Below are 15527 nucleotides of genomic sequence, written 5' to 3' on the forward strand. Positions count from 1 at the left end.
ACAAATAAAATATGCATATTGTAAATTACTTGTAAAGATTTTGTGACTGTCCTAAAACAAAACAAAAAAAAACAATGTAGAATCGGCCTCACAGTGTCGTCAATCCGACCCAGAGACTGATGCATTCTTAAAAGGCATCCAAGTCTATGACAATTCTTAACAAAACAAATCATTTCTAGGCAGCTCTAAAGCCATTTGTATGGATCGTATGCTAAACTTTGCTGGCCCAAAGTACTCGTACCGTCAGCTAGTTAATTTTTTATTTTGTAAGTTGAAAACCGAATGCCGTGTACCGGAAATGGACAAAGCGGAAACGGAACGAAGCGAATCGGTTTTTACAACGAGCCCTTAAACCAAAGTTCGAAGTGTTTTGGGACTGATGTTAAAGCCGGTTAGCCTTGCATCCGAAACGGTTATTATAATACACACACACACACATTGTTGTATGTTGTGTGATTAAGTGAAAACCCAAAACAGCTTTAAGCGTACTGTTGAATTTTTTTTTTAGCATTTTCCCCCTGTTAACACGTTCGTTATGAGTAGAAGAACATGCTTTATACAAATATATATATACATATATATTATTTGTAGCGCTCTATTGTTAAACAAACTGAAGACAGCTAAATCTACAACATCAATAAGAACAGCAACAACTGCAAATTACTATAATATTGGTATACCGGATCAAGAGAAAGAACAACTTTAACAACCAAAAGAAAATGCGTCCTTGTAACAAAATCAATTTCAGTCAATTAGATAAAACATAATGGAAACCGAAAAAAAAACAACAACAATGTTACAGCAACAACACAATGAGCAACATAAAGACAACAACAAAAACACATAAAAAACAAAAATTAAAAACAAAAACAAAAACAACAATTTTTTCATTATTTTTCTACTGAAGGCGCCGTCGAAAGGTTAGTCAAGAGAGAGATTTATGGAACAGAGGGAAGAGCTTGCTAGTAAGAGGAAGTGAGAAGGAATTTCGACGGCGCAGGCGCAAAAGCTTTAAATTGAACATAATAAAACAAAACATGTCTCTTTTTTATATAGAGAACAAGAAAAACGTGTATAAATAAATACATAAGTATGCCGTAAAAGATTTTTTAAAATGATAAAAACACACTTACTTTAAGCTACACGCCGTTTTTGAGTCAAAGTCAATTTGTGGTCGCGCTTTGGGAGAATTGAAGAAGATTGGAGATTGGAGAAGGCCCGAAGAGACGATAAGTAATGTAATTCAAGTATGTAAAATAGTTTTAATGTGAGAATAAAAACAATTACGAAAAGACAGACAGACAGTCAGACAGAATAAAAGTTTGGCATGTAGTTACAACTTATATTACGACTTACTTTCCGTTTTATTATATTATGATTATTATTACGATTATTAATAACGATTTACGATAACGTTTACAATTACGATCACCATTATTATTACACTTATTGTCTTATAAAACATATCAGTTCTTATTATGTGTATGAGTAGTTCGCCAAGAAATACGATTACGATACTTTAAATACAATTAACTAATCGAATGACGCTAATGTCGATGAATTTTCTTTTATACCAACACATGCAAACGCCCCTCCCCCCAGCCTATATACGAGTAGTACGAACCGTTCAGAATCGCAGAGAGAGGCACGTTGGGACGATGCAATATTGTGAGCCTTGTACACACTTTGACATGCTTTTATATGGTAGCAATCAATTACTGACATCAGACAATTCTATCTTCAGTTCTTTATATAGACATACATATGTACATACACCACACACTCCCACAAATAGACACACACACACCATACAAACCAAACATATACTTGCACACTTGGTAAAAAAAAAAAAAAAAAATGCATTACAAAGAAAAACAAAAACAAAAAATATACCTACATACATACATACGAACGATCACTTGACTATTTTTGCTATAAGTAAGAAATTCCCCCCAGGAATGTGTCAGTTTGCAGTTGGTACTCCTACTGACAAAAACACCTTTACTATATTGACAATATCTCTTATATATTTTACACTATACTATATGGAAAAAAAAAATTATATATTAATATATACAAGAATACAAATAATAATAATTACAACAAGAAAAAAAATGATTAAGATAAAAACAAAATGGGCGGAAGCGACGTTAAAATTGTATTTACAAAATGGGTAAACCAGCTAAATGAAATCATTTTAATACTTTATACACGATACAATTCGAAAGAATCTTAACAAACGTAAACGTAAAAGAAAAAAATGAAAATTTAACAAGACAGAACGAGACAACAAATTGAAGATACATTTATAAAAACGCGCGATAAGAAAGCGTACAGTTTGTAAGTATTCTACTAAGTTAGTAAAAGTAATTAAGAGAGGAAGGCGCGTGCAAAGAAAATGAAAAGAAATCAACTAAGCACACGTACTCGTACTCGTATTCGTAAGTATATATTGCGTGGTATCTTTGAGTCGGGCACACGTTTGAGGAGAATACTTAAAAAACTTTAATGTAGCTAAAGTCCCAGCAGGACACATTGGGCATCCGAGTTGGGAATGGGAATGGGAATCGAAATGAGAATTAGAATGAGGAAAGGCGTCGCCAATGTGTGTACATAAGCTCTATATACATATGTATGACAGTGTAATAGTTATGAGAAAAACTGGTACAGTACTACACTTACAGCAAACTATACAAGGTAAATAAATAATAACAACAACAACAATTAAGACAACCGAGCGAAAGCCATACACATAAATAGAAGCATAACATGAATTTAAAGGATACAAAAAAAAAGCAAAAAGAAGAAAATAAAAGAAAAACAATTTTTTCATTTCTATAAAGGAAATCCGGTAACGAATTTGTATATTTACTATGAGAAATAAAAAATAAAAAATAAAATTGTAAACTTATACATATATATGATCAGCCCAAAACTATTCATACGACCGCAAAATATGCCCATATATATACATACATATAAACACAAAAAATACATATATGTATACACATATATATATATAAATATATATAAATAATAGTTATATAACCAAGAACAACAAATAAACATATAGTTAAATTCAATAATGTTAAGCATATGATGGAGGAACGAACACGCAGACAGACAGACAGACAGACAGATAGACAGATGGTTAAAGTAATTCAATTATTTATAAGGACCCTTGGACAGCAAAAACTACAACAACAGAAGGCAAACATATTATGCGGCCGCAACAACAGCAACATTAACAGCAACAACATGGGAAAATAACACTAACATTACAACTGACAGAACGAACACATTCAGAAATGGCAATTATTGCCTTTATACACACTTCACACACTCTCGGACAACAGCAAATTGTAAAAGTTTTTAACACACAACAATATCAACAAATAAGTATGCAAAACTTTAGCAGCAACATTTACAACTTACAACGTACCCCATTAACTGAAATTGAAATTGAAAATGAAACTGAAACTGAAATTTAAGTTGAAGTTGAAGTGGAAATTGAAGTTGAAATTGATCACGAGAAATCACTTTGTTCGCATCGTGTAACGGGATAGATAAGTACATAAAGTATATAAAGCATGTTGTAGGAGGAGGCAGGAAAAACAGATAGAAAAGGAAGGGAAGGAGGCCGAAAGCGAATTCCAATGAGCTGGTTTAGATCGGCATAAGCATTAAACAAACAAACAACAACATCAATGTGCATGCAAATACATGCAAATAATTAAATATAAATATATATACATAATAAACTATAAAGAAACATGATTTTAAACCGAAATGAAAATAAATTAAATAATGGCATTATAAGTTAAGATAATGGTACATAAGTTTACAAAACAATGGCAAAGAAATGCTCTAGAGCAACAAAAAAATATATATAATACAAATTATAATGAAATAACTGAGAAATAAATAAATTAATTCATAATGATTAATAAACAAATATGAACATTGTTCAAAAACATAAACCACCTGCCTGTCTTGTTATTCATTGTTGGGATTGGGCGGCCGATTTTAAAGGTTTTCAGGAATAACAAAGTTAGTATTGTAAAACAGATAAACATTTTTATAAAATTAAACCTATTTAATTTAGAAATTCTTTATCTTAGATCATCTATTTGTTAAACTCTCTTTGAAGCCGAACGGAAAACCCAAGAAAGAAATATTCAGAATACCTCTTTAATATATCTAAAACTGAATTGATTTGTTAAATTTTTCAGAAAAACGAATTCAAATGAATGATTATCAAACAATTCCCAATTTTATTATAATTTGACTAATTAAAACAAAAACAAAGCACAGTAAAGTAAAACAAGTATAACAGATGGATATATATTCGGACAGAGCCTATCTCGCCTTTTTGGACTTGTTGGTCTGCTGTTTCTCATCCCACCACTTGGCATACCATTTGGCACTGCGCTCAGCGCTGATGTCGGGATCGTAAAGAGGCATATAATCCATGTGAATCGAGGCGCGCAGTCGATTATACATCAGCATGGAGGACGTGAAGGAGGCGATGGAGCGTATCGAGAAAGGTAGGCGATATTTGGTATAAGGGAAGGCCACGCGGATTACAAACTCCAACAAAAAAGCCAGGAAAAAGAACAGAAAGTGGGGGATATACCACCAACTGGTTTTGACCTTAAAGCGTTCTCCCATCAGCGCCATCTTTTGTATGAAACGCGAAACATCGTTAATGCCCGTATCATCGGTGACAAAAACTGGCAGTCCATTGACTGCTTTGGTGGACACCTTAAGCGCTTTGTAGGCACAAATGTGACCCCAGGCAACGTTGCCAGCGTAGACCAACTGCTGCTTGCCACCAACTCCGGCAATGCGAGGAAAAACCCAATCACGTTTGGACAGGTAGTCAAAGGTGTTCGTGATGAAATGTGAATCGCATTCGCCGTAGGTAAGAGGAGCACGTATCGCACTGGTGGCCAGATAATCTACGAATACAAAGCATTACCAGACTTGTTGAATAGATATAGAAATTGTGACTTACCCAACTGATTTAGGAGTGGTGCTCCATTGGAGTTAAGCACAATGTTTTCCGCTCGCAGCTTACTGGAAGCGTAGCCAGCAATAAGAAACTCGTTATCCTGTTCCCACAACTTCGAGCTATCCAATGTAGGCGTGTCCGTCTTGGACTCTGTGGAATTGATTATCGCCGAGAAGGTGCTGCGTCCCTTAAAAGGCACAAAGCAGACCGAAGTGCAGCTGCTGTAGACCAAGCGTTTCACATTGTTCTGGATGCACAGATCCACCACAGCTCGGGTGCCTGAGGGAAACCATTAAATTGTATATCTAAGCATGTCGATGACCTCATCACAGTGCTCACCATTTATGTTCACCCGCTCTAGTTCGGCATAGTTGGGTGGATATTCAATCTCAACCGATGCTGCACAATGAAACACGCCATCAACTCCGGCAAAGACTTTGTTCAAGCTCTCACGATCGCCAGCAATATCGCCCACAAATGAGCGAAGCATTGGAGATTCCACATGTCCAATGTTGTTCCTATACGGCACAATATCCAGTGATCGTATCTCCTTAATGCCCAATTCGTGACGCTGTTCCAACAGCAGCTTAATGATATGTTGACCCAAAAATCCACTGCCACCCGTAACGAGCACCACTTCACCACCGTCACTGCTGCTCATTGTGTCTAATAATGCTCTAATGTGGTCCGTTTGAAATTGCTAAAATAAAAAGGCAGAGAAACAGAAAAGTGGTAATAACAACTAAAAAATAACTAAATGCAATGGACATAAAAAAAAACACAACAACTGATGCGCAAGTTGGTCAAGAAAGGGCCATAAAACACGCTAACAGTAAAAAGGGCGTAGTCAAGTATGAACGGGGAAAACTACAAAATAATCAAAAATTTCCAGAAAATTACTTAGTAATTTATTAGAAGACAGAAGATTTTAACAATAGCTACATTCACCAGAACACATTACGATTGTTGAATCGTCTATTACCTATCAAAGAAATTGTCAACGCTTGATAGAATTTTTAGACAAATCAAAGTTGCCATTTCATTTAATGTAAGAGCTGTAAATATATTTTAAAAATAACAGAGCTATTTTGTATTTGCAAATATACAATTAGTTTAAGTGAATGATCAAAGCAAAATGTCTCATGGTTTGGAAAAGTTTTGTCTATAAAAAAATTCATAGATTTCATAAATGATAAATTCTTAAATAAAATATTGTCAATAAAATAATAACACAAATTTTTAAGGTAGCAATTAGAAAATTCTAAAAAACATATATTAAAACAACTTCATTCTAGCCAACACCCCCTTAATTTTCATTCTGGCTACGCCTTTGTTCACCAGCGACACTGTGGCAAGAGAAGCCTCCATTTTCAGCTTCAAAGATGTCTTAGCCAAAAGTAGCTTGCCATGGTGTGCAGAAACCTTCGACGGGGTCAGTTGTCAGCTTGTGTTGAATGACTTGACGGTTTTATAGAGTCTGGTTTACGTGCGTCTTTTGTTGTTATGATAATGAAGACAACGTCAAGAAATACACAAGATCTGTTAAAGCGTTTACTGCTTCTTTATTTTATGGGCGACTTTAGATTTTGATCTTAAGCAACACTTCTCTAATGTATTTTTAAGTGACAAAATTATTGTTTTTATTTATTTTTTTTTTTTTGCAATATCAATAGCATTGAAAGTGTCTTGGGCTCATTTATGCACTTTTTGACTTCCTCTTTATGTGTTAATTGACCATGGCCAAATTGTGTTGGCCAAAAGCAGCAAAATATACAAACACAACGGCAACAAAGAGTTACTGTGTCAGGTCTTGACGTTGGGCTAGTTGCGATTACAACATCAACAACAGCAGCAACAGCAGCAACAACAACAACGGCAAACTAGCATCAATTACAAGCGAACTGGTTTCCGCGTCTCTTACAACATCAAAAGAGCGCGTCAAGTGATTGAGCACTGCAAATACCTTTTAAGCCGTCTATTTGGACATTAGGCCATTGATTACTACTTAGACTTTGTATTGCAAGTGACCCATGTACCGTTACATTGCCAATTCGCGAATGAGTTTAGACAACGTCCTTACCACAGTTACAGCTTATTTTATACGCCCGTTGCAAACAGTTTATGTTGCTTGTCGCTTTTTAACTGACTGTATGACGGTTTTGGAGTTTGAGCACAAAACCGAGGGCTGCCCATCTAGTAAAAAAATTAGATCTGGCTCCATTTACCCAAAAAAATTCAAATTTCAGGAAAATATATGCTAGTTTTGTACCTTTTTCATTTTTTTCCAGCTAGAATTTTTTTAATTTTTGTAGACTTTTTGTTAAAATTTCTTGATTATTCATATTTTCTTACGACGAACTTCAAACCTTCATTAATTTTGTCTAATTTCGAATATTAGATTTTCATTGCAATTGATCGACCAGTGCTGCCACCTATGATCGTCTGCAGTCAGTTAAAATCGATAGTCATCGCCTATCGACGTTCATATATCGATCGAGAGAATTTGGGGCGCCAATTTGAATACACACTGTGTTGGTAAAATTCAATTTTTATTCAACAACAATTAAATGAATATGGACATTAAATAGGCTTAGAGATTACATAAATAGTTGTTTTTTCTCATATCAATCGTGTTAATTACACAGAAATATTACAATATTCAATAAGTACATTGGTAATTGTTTTCGTTGCATCCTTCCTCATATATATAAATATAAAGTAAACGAGAAGTAAAAGGCCGTTGATACAAATGACTTTGGATTAGATTAGGCGCGCTTAAACATTAACAACACATACATACATGGAATACAAAATGGTGTTTAGTACAATTAAAAATTCTGTTCACATTTCGGTTTGGTTTATTACAACATTATTCTGTAAATGTTATTGTTTATGCTCAGTTTACACATAAGGTTAATAATATATGTATGTATGTTTGTATGTATATCAATCTGTTAAGTACTACAATAGTTGACTTTATGGGTTTCTTCTTCATGTGCATTAATAAACATAAATAGATAATTTTAATATTAATTTGTGTACGCACATACAAATCGTACAAACTATAAATAATAATTAATTAATAATTATCTAGCAATTTCATTTAGTTACATATACAAAAAACACAGTAAATTTCCTTTTATTCTATTGCATTTAGATGCATAATTGGAGTGACATGAAGAAATGAAAACAAATTCTATATATATAAATTGTCGCGCTATGAACAATATATGAATGTTGATTGTTTGTGTATATTAAACTAGTTAGGTGTATATAGCTTTGTATATATATATATGTATATATATAGTATAATATATAGTAGGTATTATGGTATGCTGTCACAAAGAGCAACTCTCTCAACTAACATTATTTACTTTAACTATTACAAGTACAATTTCATTATCAGCTATTATTGTTGTTATTGTTTTGTGTTGCCATATGTAAACAGACACATATATAAATATATATCCCTCCATTCAGTACGATAATGCTGAAGGCGAGCGCGAACCAACTGTAAAATCTTTATACACCGAAAATACCGAAATCTGCAAAAATCGAAAAACAAAAATATTAAAAATAGTTCATAAATCATACATTTATATATATATTATATAAATACTGTATATATATTTGTATGTATGATCGTTTTAATAGGCGACTTGCGTCACAGTATAGAACTGCATAATGATGTGGGCAATTTGCCAACAACTAAATTAAACTTGGCATGTACTTTTGGCTACCCGCATGGGAATATGAAGGCGACTGGGAGTGACTGGGAGTGGAAGTGTTGAGGAAATGTGTGTGAATGATGAAAGCAGTAACTTATCATTTCAAGAACAAGTGTCTACCTTGTCTTTCAGCTGCTGACACAGTTTCTGCCCATTCATCAGAAGCAGGAGCACATCGCTGAGCCATTGAACACCGATTTCCGCTTGGCGCGAGTCAAACTGCATTGTTCCCTGATTGTTAAGCAGCTGATAGACGGCAATGATGAGCTTGTGGCTTTGCAGATAAAAACTAACGGCCAAATCCTCGGGCAGATTAGGCACAAGTGATTTCATATTGCGTCCTTTGATTAGCTCCTCAATTGGCTTCTTCTTGGGCACTAGCAGGCTATTGCGACCTCGCTGCAGGGCATCCAGAATGTTTCCTATCACATGGAGCACTTCATCGGAGGTTCTACAATGTCAAGCAGATCAGTTTTATAAATAGTACACACAATCAACACACAGACTCACTTGAAATGATAAGAGTCATCAACGTCGTCAATATGATTGATTGCTGTTTGTAGATGATTGGCGGCATCCTGAACTTGCTGCAGTTTCCAAGGCGAATCGTGTGTTATTGAGGTACGTTGCGTTTGACTGGGCGCCTTACACAGCTTAAAGCTAATATCCTAAAGAAGCGAATGGAATTTAGTGTTTATGTTTTTAGTTGTTTCTAATAAGCTTATCACTTACCGCCTGTGTAATGGCGTCACCCGTTAGGGTAAGTACCGCCTTCAATTGATCTGGCGAAACGCTGAGTATGAACTTTTCAGTCTTCTTGCCCTCGTTATCATAAAGCGGCACGGGGAACCTATGGGCGCACTCCTATGAAGTAAATAGCATGTACATACATACATATAACATATATGTATACAGATACAGATACTTGAGTTTACATTGTACTTACAACCAGTATGGTTCGTAATTGCTTTAATATCGCATGTACTTCTTGTCTCAGCACCCACTCGAATTCAATTTGCTGCATTCACGATTTTGTTGTTGTTGTCGTTGTTGTTGTTGTTGTTGAAGTGGGGAGTGTTTGCGGATTGTGGATTGTGGGTGTAAGTTTTGCGATAGCGCCGTCGTCAGCATTAGCGTCAGCAGAGTCGTTGGTTCGCAAACAAAGAGCAAAGGCACGTTTCATGTACAAATCAATAATATCGGCGACCGCGCAAGTTGAGAGAGAGAAACAAAAAAAAAACAGACAGACAATCAATAATCAATTAGCTTTAGCACTCACTTCGCACTTGATTAATTGCATTGCAATTTTGGTATTATTGTCCCGCTGTCATGGCTTTTTAATTACAAACACATACCAAATTTAGAGCCTCCTCTCGCTCCGTGTCAACGACAAGCATTTTCATTGTGGATTTGGCCTTCTTGCGCGCTGTTATGTATCTCCGTTTGTTTTTGTCACTAATAGCTGCAGCAGCGCTAGCAGCAGCAACGCCAGCAATGTGTAATGAAAGCGCTGTAATGTTATAACATTTGTTTAATATATTATAGTGCATTTACTATAACACTTTAACTAACTTAGTAATATTTACTATGCGTTCGCTGTCTCTGTCAACTCAACTCACACATATACCAAAAATTAACATTTTGCTGATATGTTATTAACAGTGAGCAGAATTTTTTTCTGGAAAACGTAGATACAATTTTGCCAATTCGGAGACCTTTTAAATATTGAATTTTGATGCAGTTTGCTGTCAAGCTATGAAAATATATTTTGAATTAAGAAATAGCTCCAGTTTCTCGAGAGCATTGGGGAAAAATTAGGTACAAAACTCAATTTCGAATTTAACAGCTGCTTAAAGCAACATCTCGAACAACTTGATAACAGAGCTATAACAGCCCAACGAAGCATAGCAGCGCACAGCTGTAATTTAATAGACCAATCGATTATCGCGCCCCAGTGTTGTATTGCATGCAAAACAGAATGCAGTTTATACAATTCAGATTGTAAACCTAATTTAGCTGCTCTTATTGCGTAAAATAAAAACGAGCACATTTTCATGAGATGTAGTATATTAGAATATATGAATTTGCTTTTGTTACAAACTTAATTAGTTCAACATGCAGCCCTGGTTAAAATGTTGTCTACGATAAAAATATCGACTAGTCGGAAGCTACTGATACTGCAAATGCGCCTTCGTGTGAATGGTTAAATAAGGGCGGGCTAAATTCAAAACGGAATATCACTTGTCAGCTGATAGAGTAGAAGAAAGTACTTACGTTTTCGAAGAGGCGGGGGTGTTGTCAACACGGCCGTCTCCGGTACCGAGTTGAGCACATGGTGCTGAAATTGTCCGCTACGTTGTCGATGTAGCGGCTGGAATGACCAATTTGTTGTTGGGCTGCAAATTATTGAAAACATACAAAAAACACGTTGTTATTTTCTCAATCAATTTAATACTTGATTTGTTTGTGTTGAAGAGATACAAAATATATATTGAGTTTGTCTTATCATATTTGTGTGTTTGATTTTGTCTTGATTTGATTGAATGTGAAGTGCTAATTGCCATAATACTTTTGTTATTGTTATTGCCATTGTGCCTTTTCCCCGCATGACTCATGCCAGCAGCTGTTGACGACGATAGTCACTAAGTCAGTCAGTCAGTCACAGAGCCTGGTTTTTTGTTACACCAGAAATTATTTGCCCGTTTCGCTTGAATTGGAACTGCATGTAATGGTAATGTGGGGTTCCCACAGCGCGCGTGTCAGCAGTTTAATGGCATTTGCTTTTGTGCTAAAATTACAATACGAGTAAGCGCTTATCAAGCTATGCTGATGTTTGCTGACGTTTTACACACACACACACACACAAAACGCACGCACACGGGCACAAATACTGCCACAACACGCGCATAAATTTTCATAGCCCAAGAGTTAATTTTTGTTGTTGTTGTTTTTGTATTTATCAAACGGTTTTTTTCTGTTTTTCATTTGATAAGCCAATGTCAAGAAAAATGAAGAATTTATGCGACCATAAATTTTGTAGACACAAAAAGTAGCGGCGGGCTTTTTAACACATTCTTGAGCACCCATAATGCCAAAACAAACAAAGGTTTATTGTTTTTTTATACATATCGAAATTCATACAGTTAGTCAAGTAATTTATTGACAAAATAAAACATTTTGCAAAAGAAACTTTTCGAAAAACGCTTATGCATTTTAGAACAAGTTAAAAAATGAAATTATAAGATCTATTGGGTTTAACTATTTTGATTGCAATTTAAATTGCATTTGAGTTTTGTTTACTTATTTATTGCAAGTAAGCCGTTGGTTTTAAGTTGTTTCAAATTTTCTTGGTCAAAACATTTACACGACTAACTGTTAGATATAAATAACGGTACTCGTTGCTCATTTACCTCTGCGGCATATTTGTTAATAATTCGTAACTTATTTTTTTTATTATTATCAATTGCAAACACTTCACACACACTACTTGTATTTGTATTTTTATTTGCCGAGAGACGCGCGAATCACGAGGCAAAGGCAAAGCTAATGCGAAAGCCAAAGCCAAAGCACGAACGTTAGAATTAAGTTAAGGTAAAGTTGTTAGTGGGTGCACATGCGATCAGAAATCGGCGATCGGCAATCGACAATCGGCGATCAGGTGTAGCTCCAAACTGGCAGGCAGCTATGAGTAACAACGGCAAGCGCACACAAAAGCCACAGCCAAGCAACTGAACCGACGACGACGGCCCAAAGACAACACCGTCAAGTCGAATTGGTCAATGGCAGTCAGCAACAGCAGCAGCAACAGCAACAACAACTACAACAGTCATAGCAGCAGCGACGCGACGGCAGCGTCGAGGCCAACGTCAGCGTCGAACGTCAAGCGCTTTTGTATGTAACATTAACGTAGTTAAAACTTGACGAGCTTTTTTTCGTCAGCTTTCTTCAGGTGCGCCCTCTTCACTGATAGCCGCTGCTGCTGTTGTTGCTGCCGCCGTCGCTGTTGACGTCGCCGTCGTCGCCATCGTCATCGTCGAGTTTATCAGCAAAGTGTGCGGTTGGCATTGACAGCATAGCATAACCATAATACGAATTTGTTGTTGACTTTTATTTATTTTTATTTTGTTTTTGCATACACAGTATTTTGCTTTTATTTTGTTTGTTTTTTTTTTTTGGTATAAAAAAGTAGTACAAAAGTGTTTAATGCTATTAATTTGAAATTAAATACGTGGATTTGTTTACGACATGAAACAAATGTTCAAATATAAACAAATAAACTAAACGTGTGCCCAACAGGTGTGTCGGTGTGCGTGTCTCTGTGTGTGTGTGGGTGTGTGTGCCAGGTGTGTATGTCTGCTTTTGTATTGTGTGTAGGTGTGAGTGTCATTGTATGTATGTGTACATTTGTGTGTGTGTGTGTGTGTGTGGATCTTGGGACTGCGTTTATTTTATTTACTCGCCGGTCATCATCTCCATGAATTCTGTAAATGAAACAAAATAACAGACATTTAACGAAGTGTGCATTAAAATATTATACAATATATTTATAAATAAATGGTACATCAGACGAATTTCAAGTAATTTTAGAAGAATTTCAAAAACAGAATAGAAAAATATTATGAAGAAGAAAGATGCATAAAAGCTGAGGAAATTTAATGTAAAAAGGGAGGACAAAAATTAGGAAAAAAATCTATTTAACTGATATAAACAAAAGATAAAAAGTATTAGATTTTACACCAAATTACTACTATTGTGTAGTATTTCTCGAAATTCTAATAAAAACAAATTTAAAGATTTCAAAATTAGGATGGGAAAAAAGGAAGCATAAATAAGGAAATATTAATTTTTCTGAGAATTATTTGTTGAAAATCGTATAGGAAATCAAATAAATGAGAAGTGGGAATAAATATATGCATGTCTCCATCCATTAATAATATTAAATAATATATGCCAAGAAAAGAAAACATTTTATTATATATACTCGGATGTATGGAAATTCGGTTCGTTTCTGTGTCGCGCGCGGTATATCCTATAAATAGCATCGATATGCTCCAAAATGATCAGGTTGTCAAGAATCGAGAACTCAAGATCAACAGAGCGATGTCATAGCCATCTAGCTGATGTTTACAAAAAATTTATGAACGCTACAAATCGTGGGTGGGTGTGTTTACGTGGGTGATTTTTAGCAAGCTACTAGAAAAGCACACATTGAATGGATGGATACATACTTGTATCTAGAAGATACATACTGTTGTGTATCTTTAAGAACTGGCAACTCACCATCGAAATCAACTGTACCGGAACCGTCACTATCGATTTCCTCAATCATAATGTCCAATTCCTGTTCAGTGAGCTGATCATCAAGTTCCTTAAGAATCTCCTTCAGGCAGGTGGTGGGAATGAAACCATTGCCCTGTTTGTCATACAAACGGAATGCCTCACGCAATTCCTTCTGCATGGCCTCGGCATCCTCCTCCACAATGAATTTGGCAGCCAGCTGTACGAACTCACCGAATTCCAAGCGACCAGACTCTGCAAACATAATTCAATCCATAAATAAATGTTAAACGGCTGGAAATTTTCTATATTTAATAATACCATATGAAATATTGCGAATGCTCAATGGAATTTATGGCACTATCAGATTGAGTTATGACCAAGCAATTGGCCAATCAATACAATATCTAGTATAACTGATAGACAATCTTAAAGAGCGGTTAATCTTGTGCCACAAATAAGCGGAAATTAAAGATTGAAGCAACGAATGAAAATGTACTTACTGTCCTCATCAACCTCCTCGATCAGTTCCTCAAGGATCTTCTTGTCGAAGGGCTGACCTTTAAACGAATAAAAGTGAAGCAGATAAAATGGAATTCTGGATATTCTAATAACTACACTCTTAGATCCTCAACTCACCCATCAAACGCAGAATATCGGCAACCATTTCGGTGGGAATACTGCCAGACTTTTGATGATCGAAGCTGTTGAATGCCTTCTGGAGAACGGCAATTTGCTCGGGGGTCAGATCCTCATCCTTTTTAATTAAAGAATTTTCATTGATTAATTTCTAATTATTTTTAATCCTTCACATTCTGATATCTTACCACGGTGCTCATGTTGTTGCTGCTGTTTGTACGGTTAATACACAAAAATAAAATCGATCTGAATCTGACAGATTTTACGAAACGATCACCTCGGAGTATTCGTGCCTACTACGAAGCAACGCGTCTGAGTTTTCCAAAATATAGCACAAAAAATTCAGATCGGCTGTCTCTGAACTTGCCACACACACACACACACACAAAGACGTAACCGAGACGTACAATACGGAATATGTAGCACTTTTCCACGCCGATGCCAGAATTTTATTGTTTTTTAGAAAGAACTGTAAAAGCGCGATCAAAAACAAAATTAAAACGATCGCAGCACGTCCGAACGTCCACGATCGCCACGTTCAAGACGAGGGCGATGCCAGCTGAATGTGAGCCATATAGTGGTTTTCCAAACAGAAAACATACAGCAACAATCTCAGCGATCCAATCAGGAGCAGGGAACGAACGTACAGATTGAGGCTGAAGCTGCATGAATCCGCAGCCAGCGAGCTATAATGCGATGCGTTGCGTTCTCCCCATATACACAAATTATATACATAAATACTATATGTGTTACAGAGACCGATATATATATATAGATACATATATAGACAACGGTTGCACGACAACAACAAGCGTGATATGGAGAAATGCCCCAGTGAAGCATGCGCTAGACAACGCATAGAAAAATAC

General features: G+C 35.8%; 3 protein-coding genes across 5 annotated transcripts; all 3 read right to left on the bottom strand.

Moving 5' to 3' along the window:
- Positions 1–4249: 4249 nt before the first annotated feature.
- On the bottom strand, positions 4250–7141 carry LOC117787528 (3 beta-hydroxysteroid dehydrogenase/Delta 5-->4-isomerase). Its single transcript, XM_034626074.1, has 4 exons — positions 7095–7141; positions 5354–5714; positions 5018–5293; positions 4250–4961 (listed from the first exon to the last, which is right to left on the bottom strand). The coding sequence occupies exons 2-4, from the start codon at positions 5673–5675 to the stop codon at positions 4360–4362; spliced, it is 1200 nt and encodes a 399-aa protein (XP_034481965.1). The 5' UTR covers positions 5676–5714; positions 7095–7141; the 3' UTR covers positions 4250–4359.
- Positions 7142–7546: 405 nt separating this feature from the next.
- LOC117786229 (protein rogdi) lies at positions 7547–12501 on the bottom strand. Of its 3 annotated transcripts, XM_034624339.1 has the most exons (8): positions 12153–12501; positions 11017–11138; positions 10098–10252; positions 9689–9760; positions 9475–9606; positions 9253–9410; positions 8863–9193; positions 7547–8559 (listed from the first exon to the last, which is right to left on the bottom strand). In XM_034624339.1, the coding sequence occupies exons 1-8, from the start codon at positions 12161–12163 to the stop codon at positions 8491–8493; spliced, it is 1050 nt and encodes a 349-aa protein (XP_034480230.1). In that variant the 5' UTR covers positions 12164–12501; the 3' UTR covers positions 7547–8490. The 3 variants fall into 3 exon arrangements, with proteins under 3 accessions (XP_034480230.1, XP_034480232.1, XP_034480231.1); XM_034624341.1 differs by lacking the exons at positions 11017–11138; positions 12153–12501 and adding an exon at positions 10329–10421; XM_034624340.1 differs by lacking the exons at positions 11017–11138; positions 12153–12501 and adding an exon at positions 10315–10401.
- A 394-nt stretch (positions 12502–12895) lies between these two features.
- Positions 12896–15003, bottom strand: LOC117786230 (troponin C). Its single transcript, XM_034624342.1, has 5 exons — positions 14847–15003; positions 14659–14776; positions 14523–14579; positions 14023–14274; positions 12896–13223 (listed from the first exon to the last, which is right to left on the bottom strand). Exons 1-5 carry the CDS (start codon positions 14856–14858, stop codon positions 13195–13197), a joined length of 468 nt encoding a protein of 155 aa, XP_034480233.1. The 5' UTR covers positions 14859–15003; the 3' UTR covers positions 12896–13194.
- Between the last annotated feature and the right edge of the window lie 524 nt (positions 15004–15527).

Source organism: Drosophila innubila, assembly GCF_004354385.1.
Source record: "Drosophila innubila isolate TH190305 chromosome 3L unlocalized genomic scaffold, UK_Dinn_1.0 0_D_3L, whole genome shotgun sequence".
Lineage (NCBI taxonomy): Eukaryota > Metazoa > Arthropoda > Insecta > Diptera > Drosophilidae > Drosophila > Drosophila innubila.

Excerpts from the sequence above, each read along its gene's own strand:
- LOC117786229 (XM_034624339.1), bottom strand. Across the intron at positions 9,411-9,474 it reads GTGACGCCATTACACAGGCG|GATATTAGCTTTAAGCTGTG; the intron begins GTAAGTGATAAG and ends TCGCTTCTTTAG. Across the intron at positions 8,560-8,862 it reads GTCAGCAGCTGAAAGACAAG|ATTTCGGTATTTTCGGTGTA; the intron begins GTAGACACTTGT and ends CGATTTTTGCAG.
- LOC117787528 (XM_034626074.1), bottom strand. The coding sequence starts at position 5,675 with ATGAGCAGCAGTGACGGTGGTGAAGTGGTGCTCGTTACGGGTGGCAGT. Across the intron at positions 5,294-5,353 it reads AGAGCGGGTGAACATAAATG|GCACCCGAGCTGTGGTGGAT; the intron begins GTGAGCACTGTG and ends GGTTTCCCTCAG. Across the intron at positions 4,962-5,017 it reads ACCACTCCTAAATCAGTTGG|ATTATCTGGCCACCAGTGCG; the intron begins GTAAGTCACAAT and ends TTGTATTCGTAG.
- LOC117786230 (XM_034624342.1), bottom strand. Across the intron at positions 14,580-14,658 it reads CGATATTCTGCGTTTGATGG|GTCAGCCCTTCGACAAGAAG; the intron begins GTGAGTTGAGGA and ends ATTCGTTTAAAG. Across the intron at positions 13,224-14,022 it reads CGGTACAGTTGATTTCGATG|AATTCATGGAGATGATGACC; the intron begins GTGAGTTGCCAG and ends TTTCATTTACAG.